The sequence below is a fragment of the Daldinia loculata genome (assembly GCF_022478755.1).
Source record: "Daldinia loculata strain CBS 113971 unplaced genomic scaffold F4817scaffold_74, whole genome shotgun sequence".
Classification (NCBI taxonomy): Eukaryota; Fungi; Ascomycota; class Sordariomycetes; order Xylariales; family Hypoxylaceae; genus Daldinia; species Daldinia loculata.
This window is the reverse complement of record NW_026054928.1, coordinates 130,127-151,850: the sequence shown is the minus strand read 5'-3', so window position 1 is coordinate 151,850 and position 21,724 is coordinate 130,127. Positions and strand designations below refer to the sequence as shown.

The following is a 21,724-nucleotide window of genomic DNA, read 5'->3' as shown; positions in this document are numbered from 1 at the left end:
CCGTACAAATACTTAATTTTACTTACATATTTTTATAATATTAAATTTTAATTTTATAATTTTTTATAAAATAAATTTAAATAAAATTTAATAAATAAATAAATTTTATAAAAATATATATATAAATTATATATTAAATTTAATAAAAATTAAACTTTTAACATTATATTTTAAACGTTTTTTAATTTACTAACATTGTATTAACCATTTATTAAATTAAAAGTTAAATAATGGATCGTTTATTAAACTTAAGTGGCTTACTTAAGTAAATACTTAAGTGCCACTATATTTATAGCGATATCAACCACTATAGCTTAAAAAAAACCGTGCAATTTTTGTTTACTCGCACATAGCTTTGCCAAGTTCAAATGTGCAAGACTTTTGGCCCGGGCCTTCGTACGTACTGCTGATTGCTGAGCCGCTTACCTATATCTAAGGTAGGTATATCAAAGTTGGGAAATCTTTAATTCTAGCCAGTTGATCGTCCCAGGCTCATTATACCCCCGCATCTGGTATTTTCCTCTAAAAAGAACCAATTCGTAAAGCACTGCCTACCTCCTAGGTATACATGTAGGTGCCTAACGAGATTGTAGGTATGTAGAATATCTAAACCTCTTTAACATTGGTGCAATCATTAGTTACTCCTTATTCTATACCTTTAAGTTAGTGGCTAGTAAATAGCCCGCCCACCCAGCCACCATATACTCCTTTAAATCACCCAGAGTTGAAGTTACTAGACTCCATACAACTCGCGATGGCTCAATGGGAGAATATTCCCCATAGGTTCGTTCCTTATAAATACCTGTTAGTATTCAAGTCCCGTATTTTATCATTACCTGTCAATCCAACGGGTTATTCCATAATGTTCAAGTATAGTTCGAAATTCATAGTCTTGTTTATATTCAGCAATAAACGCATAGGTCAATCCTAGATACTGACTTTCATATATTTGGGAAGCCCTCTTTCTTCGAACGCCCATACGCGAATTATTAAACTACATCCTTCCTTGGACCCGTTGGCGCCTATCCGGTGCTCACTATTCGAAATCAATCTAGACCATGAGAAGTCCGAATATGATGCCTTGTCGTACACATGGGGAATCCCAAGCTTCACAGAGGAACTTATTGTTGATCAGTGTTATTTGATGATCACGCCAAATCTCATGTATGCTTTGCAGCGGTTCCCAATGCCGACCGAGAATCGTATGATTTGGGTTGACGCAATCTGTATCAACCAAGAAGATAATGACGAAAAGTCAAGACAGATACCTTTCATGAGGCAGATATATCGTAGCGCATCATCAGTACTTGTTTGGTTGGGCATTGATGAAAGTGGTTCTGACTCCCTGCGCCGACTTCATCATTATACGAAGCAATCTGGGTCAAGCGTCTCTACGGCAGAGATTACCCGAGAACTAGGTAACATCACCGGGCTACCGTGGTTTCATCGGCGTTGGATAATCCAAGAGGTGGTTTTAAACCCCAATGTCCTTCTTAATTGTGCGGATGTGAGTATGCCATGGGTGCGGCTTGTCCAAGCCCTGAGCACGGGAATAGCCACGGAAGTCATGAGCTCCCTAGTAACGATGACGGACCTTTGGAAGGACTGGATACTCCGGAAAGATGATGCACAACCCCACCTGTTCAATCTTCTTGCTTTATTTCACGGCTCCGAATGTCAAGATGCTAGGGACATGATATACGCCTTGGCCGGACTGGCAAGTGATGTGCAATTGAGAGACAATAGCGATAGAAAGGAAAGGTCCAAAGAGACGGAAGAGAGGGGCATAGAGAAGGATACTGGGAATCATGGGAGAACTGTGATACCTGTTGACTATACCATCTCCGCTGAATGCCTTTACTATGAAGTCGTGGTTGGATTGCTTGAGTCCTTGACTCTGGGACCTTAGGGACTGTTGATCTCTTAGCTCAGTGCGCCATCAGGCAGACAGCTGATCAATCAGACCAGATGCCATCGTGGGTTCCTGATTGGAGGAAACCCAAAATTAGAGAGCCGCTTTGGTTTTCCCCTTCTGATATCCAAGGCTATTTGGAGCCTCATAACCGGTCAATACTGACAATCAATTCATCGAGCATCCATCTACTGGGTAAAGTGACTAATAACAGCGTTAGCGCTATTTTCCCTGACATATATGTCGAATCCGAGATTCATAAATGGTTTTTGGACACATGGGCAAGCTTGTCTGAGCTACAACCGTCCCAAGATAATGCGCACCAACATCAACCTAGCGAATATATCCTAGCTCGTTTAGTCAATACCGTTTTAAACGAAAAAACACCATATGGACATAACGGGCTGACAAGTTTCAACATGGAAGGCTTTCATAAATCATGGGTCGAGTATCGAGGGTATCTGCAAAAGGTCTGTGAGGACATACAACAAGGGACAATAAACCCAGAGTTCTACAAATATACTTGGAACTATATGAAAGGCCGCACTATCTTCATTTGGCAAGACGCCGCTAAGTCTCAGCCACAATACGGGTTTGGACCCTCTCATACCCAACCAGGAGACACGATACTTGCTCCGGGGTCCTCCACTTTCCAGGCATTTTTCAACACTGGCATGCGACCATTGAATACCAATAGGTCGTCTTTCCTGCTTAGGCGGTCTTCCGGCAAATTCGATTCGACAGATCGTGTGCTGCCGGGGAACTTTCGATTAGTTGGGGACTGTCAGGTTATGCTATACTCTGGGCGTACTATCCACGACTTGACTAAGGAATCTGATGATTATGCGCCTTTAGGTTTCTCTTGGTTTCAACAACTCTCTATATCGTAGTATATACTCCTTTATACTCCTTTGACTGGGTTGTATATTCCGTTTGTTCCATCCGTTAATTAATTAGACTCGATAGTTGAATACATATACGTCTTAATATTTCTCTCTGAGGTGGCACCAGCCAGCATCCCTGAGCAGGTGAGGTAGGGCTGGCAGGGTATTCTCAATCTTGGTTAGTTCGGAAACTTCGGAAGTCCTACCCCAGTTTTATAAGGATTTATTCGCTGGTTTATCTCCGCTACTTCGATCGACATCGCCAAGAATGTTGCCTTATCGTAGCCTACCTGCCTGCCTGCTAGCCTGCCTACGTCCCCTCACAGGTGCATACTATACTATGTACGGCACAGACAAAAGCTAGTTCGGAATACTCCGCCATACTGTCGGCTGCCTCATGCTTATATGTAGGACTACCTGTTATCGTCTAAGAGATGCATTTTCTTACTTTCGACGGATCCTAATGGAGTTTCTTGATTGGATCGAACCTCGCATTGATCGTCTCCGCCAGGTTGTTTTTCGAAGTGACTCAGCCCTCCGGCGGCTGAGCCAGGGACCCATTAGGCTATCTCTGCCTTAATGTCCACTATTTATCGTCTACCTGAAGCGATTGGGTAGTTAATGCATATGCATCATCCAATGGTGACGGGAAGTTGTAAGAAGGATGAGCTACTGTTGGCGATGGCCTAGAATGAGGAAACGATACACAAGATATGCAGCTGCTCAAGCTTAATCGACCAGGCAGCTACTGCTTCTAGGAGTGTATCCCGGTTCCCCTTTTCTGTCTACCTAGGTAGGTAGGTATAACTATATATATTGCCATTTACCTTTGTCTTCTCAATCTTGTCTCCTGTAGCTATACTTTCTCTTTTAACTATTACAGGACAATTTCCACATAAGCACTTAGATATTACCGTCGAAACTTGACTAGAGACACTCACAATGGCTCCTAGAAAGAATCTCGATTCCAAGTCTAAGCGCTCCACGCAGCGTTCGCGGCACTACCGTGAAAATGATCCATCATTTCTAGCTGCGCAGAGGGAGGCAGAGCGGCGTGAACAGATTCTGGCCGATAGTCGCCGCGTTGAAGCCAAATGGCGACCTAAGATTCCCGAAGTACGCAGGCTCAACTTTGAAAACTTCAAGAATCGATTCCACGATATTGATGAGCCCGACTATGCCATCGAAGTCCTTATGGCTGGGTCTTATTTGCAGGCCCAGGTCCGCCGTGAGCAGGCTCTCCGACGAAAGGAGGACCATGCTCGTACTCGTCAGCACATGTTACTTGCTTACGGTCTTCCTCGCGAGCAAGTGTATACTTCACGACCGAAGACTGGCGCCTCAGAGAAGGTGAAGAGAGACAGGAAAGCAGAGAGTGCTCAGATGAACGAGGGCGAGATGCAACGCATTCGCATTCAATCACAGCCTGTCCTAGGACATCTCACATCTCTTCTAAAGGATACCGAGCTGAGATCTACACCCCGCACTTTCGTCAGGCCTTTCAAGGCTTTAGTGTATTTTCAGCCCAAAATGAAAGAGATCCTCGCCACTCTGGAAGAGAAGTGGGCTGATTATGAGGAGATTGACGACATCGAATCCGATGAACTCCCAGATATTCCTGACGTGGAGAGCATTAAGTCCAAGACGAAGGACTCGGGCTCCGAGGCTGGCGATGATGATGATGACGACAAAGAGTCTCTCCTTTCAGTTGACTCGAACGCTGAGGACTTAGACACCATTATGGACAGCCCCGAGGCTCTCAGGGATATGCGATGCTACGTCAACTTTATCGACAAGGAGGTAATGCCTCAGCACAGCCGCTTTTCCGAAAGTGCAACCGACAAGGTCAAGTTTGAGGATCTGTGGTCTCTCTTCCGTCCCGGGGACCTTATTTACATGCCAGCAGCCGGGGAGACAGCAGGCCGCTATCATGAGGTCTGGCGCATTTACCGGACAGAGACGCCTGAAGTGGAAGCGTCCTATCCCTCAAAATTAGAATGGGAATTCTTCCCGGACGAGTTGCAGCAGGACAAGAAGGATAAGTTCAACATCTACGCCTACTACATCGACCACGACGGTGATTCCTTCGGCGCTGTGCGTCACACATTCGAAATCGAGTCTTTCGTTGGCGAGAGGCTTGTCGAGTCTCTCGAGGTCTTTCCCATTCGCTACCGGCAGGATCACCAACAACTCTTAGATTCTCTCAAGAAGCAGGGAAAAGATTTCCAGAGATACCTTGGTGACAGGCATCAATCATACCATGCTTGGACTTTGACAAGGAACCCGCCCTTTGACACTACTGAGGCGAATGACGAGGTCTTGGAGAACGAAACCTATGATAAGATGCGTCATCCCGAATTTGTCGAGAGCGACGTTATCGTTGATCTCCAAGAGGCGTACCAGAAGCATGGTGGATGGCGACCTTCCTTCCATCGATTGACTGTAAACAAGTCTATCGCATGTGAAGTTGAGGACGACGGAATGGGCATTCAACAGTGGTTTGACGCCTCACGAACGAACCTTGCATATTCACAGAGCGAAATTGTCCAGAAGCGGGAGGGTGTTGAACTATGGCAGCGTCGCGAGAATCTCAATATCGATACATTCTTACGCCAACGGACGAAGGGCAGCCGCACGCACGAGATGAACCCGGAGGCTCTAGAGCTACGCGAGGAAGACCTTGTTCTCCTCCCCAAGCGTATGTTCGCATACGCCTTACGCGAGCGCAGATTCGTGCCCGTCAACATTCAGTTCCTGAAACCTATCCGTAGGGAGCAGGGCGTATTCGAGAACCTCAAGATCTTAAAGGATTACAAGGATATTGTGCGAGGTCTTGTCGCTTCCCACTTCCAGAAAAAGAGCCTCGAGCGACGGTACGTCGATATGTCCACCGAAGGACCGGGCCAGGATCTGATCCAGAATAAGGGTCGTGGTCTGGTTGTTTTACTTCACGGTGTTCCCGGTGTAGGTAAAACCGCGACGGCTGAGGCAGTGGCTATGGAGTACCGCAAGCCTCTGTTCGTCATTACCTGTGGTGATCTTGGTCTTACTCCATCCGAAGTCGAGTATTCACTGAATAACGTCTTCCGTCTGGCGAACCTGTGGGATTGCGTCCTCTTGCTTGACGAAGCCGACGTGTTCCTTTCGCAGCGTTCAAAGGTCGACATGAAGCGCAACGCATTAGTTTCGGTCTTCCTACGTGTCCTTGAGTACTACAATGGATTACTCTTCCTCACAACCAACCGAGTGAACACCATCGACGAAGCATTCAAGTCACGTATCCACATGTCGCTGTACTACCCGCCACTTGACAAGACCCAGACTCAGGACATCTTCCGACTCAACCTCGCCAAGCTACGCGAGATCGAAGCGCAGCGACACGCCATGACAGGCGAGCCCGCACTCGTCATCAAGGACCGCGAGATTATCGACTTTGCCGGAAAGCACTACGAAGACAACGCCCGGTCTACTGGCTGCTGGAACGGTCGCCAGATCCGCAATGCTTTCCAGATTGCTTCGAGTCTGGCGCATCACAACTATACTATCGCGACCGAGGCGGCACGAGCAAATGGCCAACAACCCCCTATGGCGCCGATGTTAGACCGTAGCTTGTTCGACAAGGTGCAAATGTCAACTCTGAGCTTCGATCACCACATGAAGGAGTCCAAGGGATTCGATTCTGAGCTACCCCTGAGGAATACCTTTTACGAGGAGGGACGATTCGAGTAATGTTAGATGTTCTTGTTGTAGGTTACGGCCGGGGTCGTTAGGGGAGGGTGCAGATTAGACCAAGTTCATGCATTAGGTAGCCAATACACCACTTTTATAGAAGTTATTTTATTCAATTCCACGTCTCTATTATAAGAGGAGAGATGTAACTGATGTAGCTTGTCGCTATTGCTAAAATAATCGAAGTAGTATATCGTAGATCATCATATTCCTAGTACAAGGGCAACGAGTTGTAAGTACCTTAGCACCTAACCCTCTCGCCTACCCAGTTTCGTTATTGGTTACATTCAACTGTGATATCAGTCTTGATCGTAGTCTGAACAGTCAACCTACGGCTCGTGTAAGAACTGGTTGAACCAGTTAACAGCGTCATTCTTTGCCCTAACCATTGCTAGTAGCTCGCCTGGTTCCTTATCGCTACCCCGAACAAGAGCACCGTGCGCCACGCCCGGATAGTGGCGATAGTCGAACTCGACTCCTAACTTAGAAACTTTGTCGAATGTGTAACTCTTCAGCTCCTCGGAGTACATAAAGTCGTGCTCAGGGGCCAGAAGTTGCACGGGCACCGCGACCTCGTCGATATCCTTCTTAGTTAACAGGGACGGATGTCCAGTTGAGATGCAGTCGACTAGAGGGGGGCTGTGCTCTTTGGCTCCCAGCCGGAATACAGCCCACCCTCCGAAACAATAGCCGATGGCGCCAATTTTCTTGTACTTCTGACGCAGCGCCTTCGCGACGGCAAAGATCTCGGGCTCTCGGGCCTCGCGGGAGTTTCGCACCATAAAGCCTGCGAAGTCGTAACCACTAAAGTCTCCGGATAAGATGGCGGGAGTCGGCTCGATGACCTCACCGCCGAAGAAGTCGGGAAGATAGACAGTCGCGTTGATCTCGCGAGCGAAGTGGTCCGCTAGCAGGCGTAAGTTGGGAAAGGTCCAGCCGAAGACATCGTGGATGAGCAGTATGGCAGCGTCGGCGTTGTCACCCGCGATGTAGGTGTTGATATCAGCGATCTTCCCGGTCTTCCCGCTCGGAGTTCCGCTCCATTCGAAGCCTTTGAGACAGCACTTAGAATACGACATTTCGAAGATCTTGTATGTTGAAGTGTGTGATATTGTAAAAAGGGAGTGGCAGTACGAAGCAACGATTTAGATGTGAAGCTGTTAGACTTAATTATACATCTCTATATACTTCACTCGGACGTAACGGGCTTAAGACCCGGGGAATCTTTTGGTTTGAGTTACATAGTAGAACGTTCCGTACACCACCATCAATTACGACAACCCATCATATATGCTGCATCAGTAACTTTAATCGGTCTTTCGGGTCGCGATGTCCCATACGGTACGTGTGTTTACCTAGGATACTGTGTAGAAGCTCTAGTTTTAGGCCTTGACGGCATAATTTGAAGGATCTGTAAATTCAGCTAGACTGTGGACATGCATCTTCGGTAGGGCGACTAAACGCGAAAATGGTATAGGGGATATATCTCTCTCTAACACGGCGTAGTTGCAAGGCGCGATGACAAATTTTTGAATATATTTTAACTAAATCGGGCGAACAGTCCATCCGTGCGGAGTCACATTTACAGGGGATCGATATGCGGCGACCTCGATAATGATGGGATGCCCCAGTCGATTTTTTTTCTTTTCTTTTCAAGGGATTTGCTTAGACTCAGTTTCCTGCTTTTTATGTTTTCCTTTAATTATGAACGAAACTCATGTATGTGTCCCACTTAGTTATATTAACAAATCAAGGCTTTGAAAAGACTTAAAACAAACCATCTTAGGAAAAGTGCGAGGAGCTCGGCCAATCAGATTTCCAATCAACAATGTCCCTCTTTATGCTATTAAAGGCACATTGGATGCTGGAGATTCTATTAACTAGCTGTTTATGGACTTCGCGTAACTCCGGGGCTAGTGTTAAGACCTTATTTACAACTAATTGATACATCATACAATAGATTCTAAACCAACTAGATTCTTACAGATATTTAATATTTTTCTTGAACCTTTAAATGTCTCTTTGACAACGTAAGATAAGTGTATGTAGTTGAGCTTTTGCACAAGATACTAGTTCGGATAACGTGGTTGCTTGAAAACGTCTTGCAATGAGTTTCGAAGATTGGAGTATTGTAGAACAAGCAAACCTACCTCTTTTTAACACCAACGATAAAACTACTATACAGTGGCCATTAAGAAAAATATATAAAGACCTTGAAAACTTCCATGAGATATAGAGGTTATGTGTCCTCTTCTTAAGAGAAGTATTGATATGTATAATGCATTAGTGCTGGCTTTTGCATCTTCGCGCCGAGGGATATCAGGCAAGTTCAAAATCATACATAAGTACAGGCCTATAAGCATATTCCCCTGCTCTAACCTCACTTTCGGGAGGAACCTCTCTAATTCTAAACCATCGTAGGCAGTTTTTCCTTCTGGTAGGTTCTAACTGAAATTATTCGAATAGCCTTAGTTTCCTTCTGCAATGTTAAGGCTGACGACAGCGATAAGCAAAATACATATCTGAACGACACATTCCGACGCAATTTTATATAAAAGTACCCCAGAGTGTAGAGCCTAACTTCTTTGCTATATTCTTGAAGGCTAAAAAGGGGGCTTTGAAGTTTCCGTGGAACCGCTTGTATTAGGTTGTACTTGGAAGCAAAACTATTCGCATCTAAAGTATTGTGGCAGTTTAACGTAGTTGCATTACAGCCTCATAGTTAAACCCGACATCAGAGCTAGATTTTTGTCGTTATAGTAGGTTACTTGGGGAGTAAATTATGACAGTCGCCCATACATCTAGATGTCTTCGTACCTTATCTTTCATAACAGCCCATGAATAAATCATGCACTCCATAATTCATGCATATATCACGATGCATCTTATGTTGCCTGCAAGCGGCAAGATAATATCTAGAAAGTGCCAAGCTAGTATGGGTCTAGTCTGCCTAGGCTCACCGCCTTGGCAGGTGCACAGGCCACGTTTGGGGCAGTGCAACATCTTATTATTTCAATCCATTAATATTCATTACTACATCATTATTCGTGATGTCGCCCGCATCTTTTTCCCCGATGCTGCGTTATGCATTCACCTGGATCATGAATTCCCAAGCAACGCCTGAAGAATGGCGTTGACGAAATCTGATAATGTCGCTACGATCTATATTGAAGAAGCAGAATGTCAGAATAAGCTCTCTTTGAAAATGCGACGATGGTAAGTGTAAACGGGAATAAAGGAAAACTTACGGGTGTGGCGTCGCCTATTAACTCCGTCGTCTGTGAGACGAATGCAGCTGACAGTAAACTCTCCGCATTTCCGAGTAGGGTTATTATTCCCTTGACGGAAGTTGGTGTAATCAAAGGCGTGACCTGTTCAACAATTCCTTGGATATCAATCTGGCTCAGAGTTCCGAGGAGAGGCTTGACAGCCTTAATGAGACCAGCCAGATCGATTTGACCTAATGAGCTGAGAAGTGGCTTGACTTGGTCCAAGAGACCTCCGATATCGATTTTTCCTAGAGCTCCAACCAACGGCGCTGCGCCGTCGATGATGGTATGAGTTTCGTTGACGAATTCCTTCGTCAAGAGTGACTCGGCGTTATCGACAAGTCCTACAAGACCGTCGACAGAGGACGGCGTGAGTAGAGGGGAGACAGCGTCGAAGATGCCCTTTATATCAACTTCGCCCAATGTGGTTAGAATAGGGGCTATTTGTTTGATTAACCCTGCGAAATCAATTTGACCTAAAGAATCCAAGATGGGTTGTATCTTTTCGATAAGACCAGCTAGATCAATCTGGCCTAAGGAGTTCAGGATCGGGGTGATCTGTTTAATCAGACCCGCGAAGTCGATTTGACCCACAGCATCAAGTATCGGCTGTATCTTGTCTATGAGACCGGATAGATCAATCTGCCCAAGGGAGTTCAGAATTGGCGTGATTTGTTTGACTAATCCCGCGATATCAATCTGGCCTATAGCGTCAAGAATAGGTTGAATCTTCTCGACCAGACCACCCAAGTCAATCTGACTTAGAGAATCTAGTAGTGGTTTCACTTGCTCGATAAGACCCTCTAAGTCAAGCTTGCCGACGGCAGATATCAATGGCACGGCACCAGATATCAACGTCTTCGTCTGATCAACGAATTGTGTCGTCAACAGGTCCTCAGCATTGCCTAAAAGCCCAACGATACCTTTCACTGAGTCGGGCGTCAATAAGGGCTCGACGGCCGAAAGTAGACCTTGGAGATCAATCTTGCTCAGGCTATCGAGTAAGGGCGAAATTTGGCTGAGCAGACCTTTCAGGTCGATATCGCCCAAACTCGAAAGTAAAGGTCCTGCTCCTGCGATGAGAGATTTGGTCTGGTCGACGAATTCGCCAGTCAGCAAGTTCTCGGCGTTGCCCAGTAACCCTATGATACCCTTGACGGAATCTGATGTCAAAAGTGGGCTGATAGCTTCAAACAAGCCCTTCAAGTCAAGTTGACCGAGTTCATTAAGGATTGGCGAGATCTGATCTATCAAGCTTTGCAGGTCGATTTGCTTCAGGCTGTCAAGGAGTGGCCCAGCTCCAGAAATCAGAGACTTGGTCTGGTCGACGAATTCTCCAGTCAGCAAATTCTCAGCATTGCCAAGCAACCCTATGATACCCTTGATAGAGTCTGATGTCAAAAGTGGGCTGATAGCTTCAAACAAGCCCTTCAAGTCAAGTTGACCGAGTTCATTAAGGATTGGCGAGATCTGATCTATCAAGCTTTGTAGATCGATTTGCTTTAGGCTTTCAAGGAGTGGCCCAGCTCCAGAAATCAGAGACTTAGTCTGGTCAACAAAATCTTTGGTAAGAAGAGATTCAGCATTGCCAAGTAGACCGACGATACCCTTGACTGAGTCTGCTGTTAGGAGTGGGGCTATCGCATCGAGTAATCCTTGAAGATCAATATCCTTGAGGCTATCAAGGAGGGGTTGGGCACTGGAAAGCAGCGACTTGAGCGCATCAACAGTATCCGACGTCAAAAGATCTCCAGCATTGTGTAACAAGCTCACTATACCCTTGACTGAATCTGACGTGAGAAGGGGAGATAAGGCATCGAGTATACCCTCAAGGTCAATCTTCGAGAGATGGTCAATCAGTGGCTGTACACTTGATAATATTGACTGTAGAGCCTCGACAGTCTCCGAAGTCAGAAGCTTTTCTGTATTACTCAACAGACTAACGAGGCCCTTGATCGATTCAGGGGCTAGAAGGGGTTGTAGGGCATTGAGTATACCCTTCAAGTCGATGCCCTTAATCTCGTCTACGATACCCTCTAAATCTAAGGAACCGAGCAGGTCGATTAGCGGTTCAGCCTTGGTGAGGACATTCCTAGCGATATTTGGAATGGGCGGACGGAGTGTCTGTGCAAGGTACACCATAGCATCGTGTAGGGCTTGCAAGAACTCATCGCTCAATAGTTGCTGGATAGCCGAAAGATAACCCCCGAGATCGCCCAACTGTGTAATGAGCTTCGTCAGACTTTCAAGAATCTGGCCCAAATCACCGAGCCCTCCAAGGTCTCCGAGGTCAAGACCGCCGCTAGATCCGGAACCAGACCCAGAGTTCGAACCAGAACCAGAACCGGTGCTGTTGCTGTTGCTCTTCTGTCGCGGATATAGTGCGACTTTCTGTTGCTGAACCTGGTTTCTTCTGAGAAGGCCATTAAGCTCTGTCAGGGCGTCTGTCAGATCCGACCGGGGTACTAAAGCTAGGTTGTGCTTTGCGAGAAGTGCATCAAGGTCCAAGTCTGGTGTTGATGCTGCTGGCGGTGCGCTTTCGGCGACAAGGCTGATAGGCGCCAGAGCCGCCAGGAAGAGCTTGAAGAACAACATGACGATAATTGGCTAGTTGTTGGGAGGTTTCTAAGGTGTCGTCCTCTTCTCTTTGACTCGAAGCTGAGGCTCCGATTCAGCTCAACCACGGAATAGGAATCATAACAGACGAGATGGGAAGTTCGAGAATATGAGCAGTATTACATGCTGCCCCCGTTGCCCATCCACTTCATATCACATGGAATCATGTCTTAGCGAGCGATGGAGACTACCCTTCGGACTTTATGCCGTCTTGGGATGTTTACCAAGCTAGTCGTCGCCAGTTTACCCCAGCTACCCCAACTTCTCCACGATCCTAATCCCTACCCGGCGTGGGTTGCATAGGACTAGGGACCCCTTGATTTGTGGACCCAACTCGTCAAGCTTTTCTGGATCACGATTCGACAACTTGGCATTAAGGTAGGGTTATGGTTACAACTTTACGCAATTATGTATGCTCATAGTAACCTCACTTACATGCAAGACACCATGAATCTGACAGTTGCCTAGGCACTTGTTAGATCGCATGTGTAAACACGTCGACTTCACCGTCACTTCTTGTTCTTCCACATCTTCTCTTCAAGACCACCTTGGCTTAAATCAAGGTTTATACATTCAATATATTGAAGAGGAGGGTATAAAGAAATTACCGCCCGTCTTTCTTCTCTGCGCGCGGACACTGGAGCGTATCTGTTTAGAATGGTCTAGTTGAAAAGACAATAAATAATGCAAGTCTTGAGATCGAACAGAATGATGCCAAACCTATTCGCGATTTGGATGCCCAATTGGCAACACGGCAAAGCCGTATATTATTGGATACACTCGGACAGCACGGTCAAGGTGGGAATAGTGGCCATCGAGTCTATTTCCTTATTAGGCAGGCGGAATATAGGATGACATCATTTTAGTGCGGCGGTTTGTGCTGTTTGCGGAGTAAATGAAGATCTACTTAAGAGTAATTAATTGCTGGGACGGCGGGATAGACTAAGCCGAATACCCCGCTGGTCTATCATGTTATAGTCTTCAAATTATATGTGCGTGACCCGCGCAAAACCTGTAATCATCCTGGGAATAGACGAAAGCTGACCATCCCCCTGTAACATTGGATTACAGAAACCAGGGTGTGAACATGAACGGTACAGATGGTATGCGGAGAGATCAACAAGTCGCGAGGGGTAACACGCTGCAAGGCGGTGTTCGATGAGTCTAGCTCTGGTCCGATAGGCATGGTAGAACGGAGCGGGAGCTCATCTGTTTGTAATGCCGCAATGTAACCCGGGGCGGGCTTGGCATACATGTGATGGTTGAATCGTCCTCAAGTTCAGTACATCGCCCTCGTTTCCGCCCGGAAGTTGTTGGGCGCCCGTCTTCTCTCTGCTTGCCATCCATCCAGCATCCTCTGCTGCCGACGACAAGAAGATCATGGCGTCGGCCTTTCGAGAAGACACCTCACATTATGAGCCCAGCAGCCCTACCACCTCTATACATGGCGGTAGGGGTGAGGGCGGTGAAGGGACTACGAATGCTCCGGAGAGGCAGAGTGACGAGACCTCTTCGGCCGATCATGTTACGGAAAAGACACCAGTCGCCGCGCCTCTTACGAAGAAGCAGAAATTCAAACGCCATTGTGGGCGATTCTGGTGGTGGTATCTTATAGGACTGACCATTTTACTCGCTATACTCCTACCAATACTGTACGTATTCTAGCTGGGGAATGAGTATGCATGCGTGCTAACAGTGACCTCAGGTTTCTAGTGATCATTCCAGCTATAGTACAGCGCATATTGGATAACCAGACGATGCCCGTAACTGGGGGTGCATTCGTAGCTATAACACCAGAGAAACTCAATATATCTATCACGACGTCGCTCGACACGCCTCTGCCAGCAGATATAGATCCAGTAACTCTATTCATGTATAATCATGAGACACCCGCGTTTTCACCTTTCGCCAACATCACTCTACCACCACTTCACATAGACGGGGAAACAGAAATAGTTCTTACCGACCAGACAGTCACAATAACCAACGAGACTGAGCTTATTACGTGGTTCGGGAACGTCTTTGACCAGCCGAAGGTCGCTTTATCCACTCGTGGTGATTCTAAGATCCACTTAGGGGCGCTTCATTCAAATGGGCATATAGATAAGACCGTTGAGGTAGACTCCTTGAACAAGCTTAGCGGATTCGCGATCGAACATATGCAGCTTCTCTATCCAGCTCTAGATAATGGGACTAATATCCAGGGTACTCTCAACCTACCAAACTGGGGCGCGCTCACTCTCGGCATCGGTAACCTGTCACTTAATTTAATGGCGGGTGACCTCCGAATTGGTCTAATCACCATTTACGAGGTACTGCTCCCTCCGGGGAATAACTCGAGGTACTTCAACGGCGAGCTATACCTAGACGTTCTCATACAGAACATCGGGACGATACTTTCCACCCAGTCAGACGCGCTGAACGATGGGAACATACAAATTGACGCGGTAGGGAACGCGACTGTTGTCAATGGTCAGCACATCAGGTTCATCGAGGCAGTCCTCAATCATAGGCGCGTGACGTCCACCATACCGGTTACGAAGTTAATGGGCGACCTCGTTAGCAGCTTCACCAATGGTAGTCAAGTCAACATACCCGGCCTACTAGACGATGTATTTGGTAACTCAACACTTATTCAAGAAGTCTTGAGCCACTGGAACACGACGGATAACGATAAAGGGGCGAAGCTGAAGAGATCCTTGCCTTCTGTCAAACGAGGGGTGTTTGGGTCAAGCGCATTAACGTTACTCAAGCTGGGTATGAAGATGAGGATGGGCAAGTACTGAGATGGAATTCTAATAGGTCTAGCTCTGCGTGCTAGGTACTCTTGAACAGTTAGCAATAACTCGGTATGATGATTTAGGTAGTAGTTAATGTCTCATGAATATAATGTCATTCTCAAGGTCCACTGAAGTTACATCATCTGAAGTTGCTGGATACGTCGTTACTCTATAGCGATATCTGATTAGGGAGTAATAATAGTGGTAGAACACTCCAAGCCTATACTACTATTTCTCATCTTACCTAGCATTTCTTTCAAATCTTTGGTTCTAGACAAGGACAGTATATAAGTCAATACACACCTACTCGAGGTACTTAATAATGGTCGCCCGGTGAGTGAAAAGGCCTTCGTTATCTACTGGGGCTTGCCGTTACACCTGGTATGAATTATCAACTTTACTAAGCTCATAGAAGTAGTTAACTTGCTCGAAGCCGACAAGTCCGGCACGGGTCCCTTTCTTAATGCTCTCCCTAGCTCAAACGATCTTCAATTCCGAGTCCATGCGTAAATGTTTAATTGATACAGGTGTTAAGCCACGATCCTCTACAGTCGCGAGACGAATGATACTGTTCGGAACGCTTCGTGTGCTAAATTTGAATATATGGCGACAGAAGAGAAGCGCGTCTAGGAATCCGGCAAGACCGCTGTAATAACCACTGTCGCTCCGAGATCGAAGAGGCCGAATAGTTCTTCTCGATAGAATCAACTCCTTTGGGGGTCTTTAGCTAAACCCATACCCAGGCGTCTCGTGGTACCCGTCGAGAAGTGTAGGACGTACGTATCCGAGCTAATAGATGTTAGCAACTCGACCTTGTGGTACATATTCGATCTTATACTCGCTCCGAGGTAGAGAGACTGCGTGTTACTATGATCTATTGAGTGAAATTGATACCGTCGATGAGTCTAAATAGTCAACTCTTATAGCAGGTCTTAACACCCACCCCTTGAGTTCGCTGTAGATTTGGGAGGGATTAAAGTGTCTTCCTCGAGTTAAAGATGGAAATTCGAAACTCCCCCTAGCTTCTATTCTGAGACATGCAGAGGCTAAAAGGTAGGTAGAATAGAGCCCATAACTACCTAGGTTATTCCTAGTCTCCTCGAATAGCTTCGGTGGCTACAATGGTGATAATGGAAAGCACATGTCTCCCTGTGACAAGACGCGAATATACCTAAAGACCAGATAAACCACACGAAGTAATACTTGATATATAGCACGACCGCGCTGTGTCTGCCCATTAACCATGTGGCAAAGCGCCTCAGCTCTCAGATTTAACCCGAGGTTTCGGCCGGACACCCGTTCTCAAGAAAATAGACCCGCTATAAAACACAAGACGCCGACGCTATACCGGCTCGGACGACGTCGTGCCTCGTCCCTTTTTATTCCTTTCTTATTCCTTTCTTGAGCGGTTAACGGATTGGTCTAATATACGTCCGATAACGAGTACTACTGTTGCATATAAAGAAACAAGAATTTATTAGCACACTAAGTTTCACACAAAATACTTACCATATTAGGGGAAATTGCTATATAGTAGACACTTCTATTGGTTTGCGGACCGAGCCCAGTTTTACGCGCTTCCCGAATAGAAGCGTAGTGCCTTGTGGCACATGGCGAAGCACATCCAGTCAGTGCTGTTAGTCTTGGAGGTTGAAGCAATTTTCCTATTCGTAGGTAGGTAGCCAATGCAAGCTCCAAGCGTAGCGTTGTGAGGTCTTACCTGTCTCCTTTCTACTGCACAATTCCAAGTTTTCCATGTGGTTGTGTGTCCACGAGTGACTTCAAGACAGCATTTATATACCACGTTACCTTCAATCTTCGAGTTTCGCCCTTGTCAGGCGAGAATCGCTTCACAAAGTGGCTGCTCGCCAGTCCGATGGCCCTTGCGCGCAACCACTCATCGACTCTTAACTCTTTTCTGATAATTCAATTCAATCAATCTACCTAACCTAGGAAGTATTGTTACCATTATTAAAACTAACCTGTATGAAGGCGTTATCGAATGTCATTTAGAAACGTCTTCAAGGAAGTTATAGAATTAAAAGGCGAGTTTGGTATAAAACCTCGGAACACTACGACGAGCATTGCTGTTACCTACTACCGGAATAATCTAGAAAGCAACATAGCAATCTTACGGAAGCAAGCAGTGACAACCTTAATGCTTATTTCGGCGTCCTGGACTCAAACAAGTTGACAGGATACCAAGATCAGGAGGGATAGATATATTATAAGATGGAGTTACGATGCGGGGATACTCGCCCGGATGAGGAAGGTTGATAATAATAGATGCGAGTGGTAGCCGTGCGTGCCACCAAGCAGCTGTGTCTTAGACATACGTTTGGTCAGTTTCTTGCTTTCAAACCACTTGAGAGCTACATTGCACGCTTGTGATAGATACTCCTGAAAAAGGTAGATAAAGCCGTGTTCTTGGCGTTTAGATGTTACCTGTCTAACAATAATTTTACTGTTTTTAATTTTTGAACATAATTCCTTTTCGTATACTGGTTCCAGTCGGTCTATTCATCATGTGCGGCACGGTTACCTTGTGGCCAAGCTTGGCAGTTTGACCTAAATCCCATTACAATGCTGCTTCTTTTTCCCGACAGTAGGTTGACAAGGGTAGTTGGTTGAATCAGTCATGTCGTGGGGTTTTCTTGAGTCCTTGACACGTCCCGTGAAGTCTTGAATGGCAGTGAGCTGCAACTCTATAAATATAAGGATGGCGTCTTCCTCGATTTGTATGGGACGATTAGATCATCAAGCCTCTTCTACATCGACATAACTAAACTCACTCCGCAACGATGGTATTTCGTTCTTCTATACCCTTGGCTGCGGCCCTTCTGCTTCTGTCCCATGGGACTACTGCAACGCCTGTTCCAGAGCTCAAGACAAAAGCATTTACCCAACCTATCGGTATCCCAGAATTCCAGGCTACGAGCGTCTTTGATGGTCCGATTCCGGAAATCATCACCCTTACACAAGCCGATCTTAACCATAACGTTACTGAGGTACCGGCACACGTGCCTGATCATGTACAAGTAGTAGATGATTCTGAGATTGACAAACGCTTCGTCTTTGGGGCCGACAACCGTGTTCTATGGACAGATAAGTCTTACCCATATTCGGCCATGGGAAAGATCCAGTGGTCGAATGGCGTTTACTGCTCGGGCGCCCTGATCGGACCGCGTCACGTAGCTACTGCTAAGCACTGCGCGCCTCTCGACAACCCAGGCGTAAGCGTGCGCTTCATGCCGGCATATTACGACGGCGAGTCATTCCCCGGCGCGTATGTCACAACGATCATCTATCTCCCCGGATACTCGGTGCACAACCCGGACGCGAATGCTTGCGACATCAAGGAGGACTGGGCTATCTTCATTCTCGACGCTCGTCTCGGAGACCAGCGCGGAGGCCTTGGAGCCAAGGTCATTGAGTCATCGCTCATTAACAACCCCCAACTCTTTCACCTCGGGTACCCGGGTGACTTGGCAAACGGCGAGAGACCGTATCGACAGGAGAAGATCACGGTCCGAAACAGGTTTGACTGTGATGCAACCGGTGGCCTCTCTACTGATGCTGATGTCGCTGGCGGTATGAGCGGCGGTCCTATCGTAAGTCCTCATTAGCCCCTATTTTACCCATTAACCCCTTTAAACCTCCTATTATCCGATTGTATCATGCCGCCCCTAAGCGCATCTAAGTATCACACCATATATGATATAATAAATGCTAACTCAAGGCGATATAGTGGCAAAACGACAACGGGTCTCGCTACCAACTCGGTGTTCTAAGCGCTACCAGCTCCACAGAGACTGTCTTCGCTGGCGGCAGCAACTGGATCAGCGCCGTTGCCCGTTCCCGCCAAGATTTCCCTTGATTCATTCGAGTTTTATCGAAGCTATTGTATTGTATCGCGCAGCTCTATATGGGGGATGATTTGAGGGGGGTTCTTGTATATATTCCAAGTCTGTCCATAAGTTAGTTCAGTATATATAACAGGTCACTAAGTTAGGTACCCAACCTTACCACTTATACTCAAGTACCCAAAAAGGGGTAAAACCGCGACGCTCTTATCTATTTGTAGTTATTCGATGAGATACGATCTTTCCTAATTCTACTTACCCAGTATAAACCTAAACGTTACTTTACCCTATGTTTCGTTCTAATATGTGAGTTGACAGGGTGATCAAGCAGTCGTTGTGAATATATATTATTATTAAGCCGGATTACCCGGCTTCTGCCCATATATATACGTCCTAGTACCGGTAAGCAACAACACTCGGACGACCTTTACTCATACACGAATAAAAAACTTACACAGTTATATACGCATGAACACTAGTGCCCATAAGATCCTTCTTAACTTCCTCGACGAATTCCCGAACTTGGTCAGGCGACAAGCCCAACACTCCTAGCACCTTAAAGCTTATGCCCTCGAGACCAGTGAGTAAGTCCTCCTGAAAGTATGTAGCGACGGTCTTATAGTACCGTCCCTTTGCCCAGGGGCTAGTAGGCCAGTAGAACCGTTTCTCGACGATGTTCTCGAAGCCGGCTTCCTCGAAGTAGCGATGATAGTTCCGAGCATTAGACCAGGAACGGCCAAGGCGTGATACACCCTCGAGCATCATCTGGTTCCACCGGTACAGTGCAGACTCCGTTGGCGGGTCGCCCACGTAGTTCATCGGGAATAAGGCGTCTTGGAATTCCATAATGCCGCCCGGTGCTAGGTGCTCGAACCCCTGCTTCACTACGGCCGCCGGGTCGTTGAAACAACTCATCAGCGCCCGTCCGTGGATATAGTTAAACGGTTCGCTAAATGTCCATTCGTCCTCTGCGTCATCAATCTCGAATTTGCAGTTCTGGGGTAGGCTAAGTAGAGGATACGATCAGCAAGCCTCCTAGCTCGTCTAACTTAATACTTGATAATAGGACGCCAGGTGCACGCACAATTGAGGTTGGATCGGACTCAAATCTGTCCCGATAACGTAGGATTCGGGATGCTGGAAGGCTGCGCGGTGAGTTAATATCTTAGAGTCATAGTAATTACCTAACGGTGAATCAAACCAAATTCTATCGCCCATATGCCCGTCCCTAATATCACATTAGAAAATGAATAAAAGGGGTAGGGGGGTAGATGAACCTGTCGCAATATCCAAGACCCGCGGGGGGTTGTCTGGTATCGGGGCTAGATTGAGCTTGTTTTCAATAGTTATTATAAACAATTGGTGTTGAAGGTCTATACCAATTGTAAGTCGTTGAACATGAAAAGGATATACTTAGGTATCCAGTAAGTGACTATGATATTTACTTAATCGCTCTTGTTCTGCCTATAAAAATCATTAATCAACTATAGCGCTGAATTCTTGAATGCGACTCAAGACATACGGCGTCATTCGGTAAGAAATATCCTATAGGATGGTGTCAACAGGTAATTCAAAGTCCATAGAGGTAGAGTAATCCATACTGCCTTCTTTATATCGATGGTAAGTCCGACCATTTTCATGGACGTAATGATAAAGACTTGAATCCAGCGACATGGTCGAAGACCTTTAAAACAGTTAGTAATTCTTTAGTCTATATCAATTATGAGTCCTCTGCTATGTTATACCGTATACTTTCCGTTGAAACTGACATTTCTTCCTATCCATAGGCTGTTAATGGGTTGGACTCTAAGTCTCCTGTCTCAATGGATACTGACTATCTGAGTGTCATCGTCAATTGATGGTAAAGATGGCCCGCTGCTGCTATCCCACGATAGCACCGATACATCTTGATCAACTGCGATGGTTCGACTAGATTCCCACGAGAACGATGCCGCTGAGCCATCATCACGGCCTACATCTGACGAAGGGCCTGCCATGACGTTTTCTTTGAGTCGAAAGGCTGTTGAGGTCGCGTTAGGACTACACGAGCGAACGTAGTTCTAGAAAATTGTTTAGGTAAGGGTAAAAGTGAAGTACAAGATTGGTTGGCTATTTGAATACCGAGCGACTTAGACATAATTGCCAGGAGGCAAGTTGGCCATAAATGTGCGAGACAGGCGCTAGGAAGCATGGTCAGCAATGGCTTGCGACGGAGAATTTCCATTGACCAGTCATCTTGTCAGGACACGCTTTTCGCGGCGGCATATCTTAGTACGAGCGGCTGGGCTTGTACTTCGTATGTACGTACCATCATATATTCGGTCGCGCAGCACAAGGTAACATTGCACTATCTGTTTACCACTACAAGGTCGCAATAAGTTGTTCCTACGGTTAAAAGCAAACCCATATACCGATGATCGATCTTACGACAGGTTCTTCGGAGATGATTCTCTCTGAATGGATAATGTACCACGTGTGACAGCTTATGAGTTTAATACTTCTTATGTTGGACTATTGCATGGCCGAACTGGACCGTAATCAGTACATGTATACTTCTGAAGCAAAAGTTCCCGAGAGAAATAGTTAAATATTAGCTCTAACCCATCTAAGGATGCTTTTTCTTCTCCTGTATAGGCAAGTCGGGGTCTTGTTGTGAGGGGAAACAAGGTCG

The 21,724-nt window shown here is 46.2% G+C and overlaps 7 protein-coding genes across 7 annotated transcripts; 4 read left to right on the top strand and 3 right to left on the bottom strand.

Annotated features, from left to right (window-relative positions):
- Positions 1-754: 754 nt before the first annotated feature.
- F4817DRAFT_361793 (HET-domain-containing protein) lies at positions 755-2,802 on the top strand (the record flags this gene model as incomplete). Its single annotated transcript, XM_049306451.1, has 3 exons — positions 755-804; positions 958-1,873; positions 1,933-2,802. The coding sequence occupies 3 exons, from the start codon at positions 755-757 to the stop codon at positions 2,800-2,802; spliced, it is 1,836 nt and encodes a 611-aa protein (XP_049154813.1).
- Positions 2,803-3,557: 755 nt separating this feature from the next.
- Positions 3,558-6,690, top strand: F4817DRAFT_272255 (uncharacterized protein). The gene has a single exon (XM_049299438.1). The coding sequence runs from the start codon at positions 3,739-3,741 to the stop codon at positions 6,523-6,525; it is 2,787 nt and encodes a 928-aa protein (XP_049154812.1). The 5' UTR covers positions 3,558-3,738; the 3' UTR covers positions 6,526-6,690.
- F4817DRAFT_351168 (dienelactone hydrolase family protein) lies at positions 6,662-8,108 on the bottom strand. Its single transcript, XM_049305030.1, has one exon. It carries the CDS (start codon positions 7,602-7,604, stop codon positions 6,855-6,857), a length of 750 nt encoding a protein of 249 aa, XP_049154811.1. The 5' UTR covers positions 7,605-8,108; the 3' UTR covers positions 6,662-6,854.
- A 1,177-nt stretch (positions 8,109-9,285) lies between these two features.
- F4817DRAFT_272184 (uncharacterized protein) lies at positions 9,286-12,641 on the bottom strand. Its single transcript, XM_049299437.1, has 2 exons — positions 9,774-12,641; positions 9,286-9,687 (listed from the first exon to the last, which is right to left on the bottom strand). The coding sequence occupies exons 1-2, from the start codon at positions 12,387-12,389 to the stop codon at positions 9,625-9,627; spliced, it is 2,679 nt and encodes an 892-aa protein (XP_049154810.1). The 5' UTR covers positions 12,390-12,641; the 3' UTR covers positions 9,286-9,624.
- Positions 12,642-13,435: 794 nt separating this feature from the next.
- F4817DRAFT_272179 (uncharacterized protein) lies at positions 13,436-15,238 on the top strand. The gene is made up of 2 exons (XM_049299436.1): positions 13,436-14,062; positions 14,116-15,238. The coding sequence occupies exons 1-2, from the start codon at positions 13,791-13,793 to the stop codon at positions 15,194-15,196; spliced, it is 1,353 nt and encodes a 450-aa protein (XP_049154809.1). The 5' UTR covers positions 13,436-13,790; the 3' UTR covers positions 15,197-15,238.
- A 2,342-nt stretch (positions 15,239-17,580) lies between these two features.
- F4817DRAFT_272168 (trypsin-like cysteine/serine peptidase domain-containing protein) lies at positions 17,581-19,285 on the top strand. The gene is made up of 2 exons (XM_049299435.1): positions 17,581-18,801; positions 18,939-19,285. Exons 1-2 carry the CDS (start codon positions 17,992-17,994, stop codon positions 19,065-19,067), a joined length of 939 nt encoding a protein of 312 aa, XP_049154808.1. The 5' UTR covers positions 17,581-17,991; the 3' UTR covers positions 19,068-19,285.
- Positions 19,286-19,406: 121 nt separating this feature from the next.
- On the bottom strand, positions 19,407-21,050 carry F4817DRAFT_320178 (S-adenosyl-L-methionine-dependent methyltransferase; the record flags this gene model as incomplete). Its single annotated transcript, XM_049301154.1, has 10 exons — positions 19,407-19,446; positions 19,508-20,059; positions 20,138-20,198; positions 20,255-20,281; positions 20,331-20,426; positions 20,499-20,517; positions 20,576-20,598; positions 20,655-20,737; positions 20,823-20,830; positions 20,889-21,050. 10 exons carry the CDS (start codon positions 21,048-21,050, stop codon positions 19,407-19,409), a joined length of 1,071 nt encoding a protein of 356 aa, XP_049154807.1.
- Between the last annotated feature and the right edge of the window lie 674 nt (positions 21,051-21,724).

What these genes read in the sequence shown, in the direction of transcription:
- F4817DRAFT_272255 (XM_049299438.1), top strand. Translation starts at nt 3,739, where the DNA reads ATGGCTCCTAGAAAGAATCTCGATTCCAAGTCTAAGCGCTCCACGCAG.
- F4817DRAFT_351168 (XM_049305030.1), bottom strand. Translation starts at nt 7,604, where the DNA reads ATGTCGTATTCTAAGTGCTGTCTCAAAGGCTTCGAATGGAGCGGAACT.
- F4817DRAFT_272184 (XM_049299437.1), bottom strand. Translation starts at nt 12,389, where the DNA reads ATGTTGTTCTTCAAGCTCTTCCTGGCGGCTCTGGCGCCTATCAGCCTT. An exon ending in TAATAGGCGACGCCACACCC is followed by an intron (nt 9,688 to 9,773) that starts GTAAGTTTTCCT and finishes TCTTCAATATAG; the next exon opens with ATCGTAGCGACATTATCAGA.
- F4817DRAFT_272179 (XM_049299436.1), top strand. Translation starts at nt 13,791, where the DNA reads ATGGCGTCGGCCTTTCGAGAAGACACCTCACATTATGAGCCCAGCAGC. An exon ending in GCTATACTCCTACCAATACT is followed by an intron (nt 14,063 to 14,115) that starts GTACGTATTCTA and finishes CAGTGACCTCAG; the next exon opens with GTTTCTAGTGATCATTCCAG.
- F4817DRAFT_272168 (XM_049299435.1), top strand. Translation starts at nt 17,992, where the DNA reads ATGGTATTTCGTTCTTCTATACCCTTGGCTGCGGCCCTTCTGCTTCTG. An exon ending in GTATGAGCGGCGGTCCTATC is followed by an intron (nt 18,802 to 18,938) that starts GTAAGTCCTCAT and finishes AAGGCGATATAG; the next exon opens with TGGCAAAACGACAACGGGTC.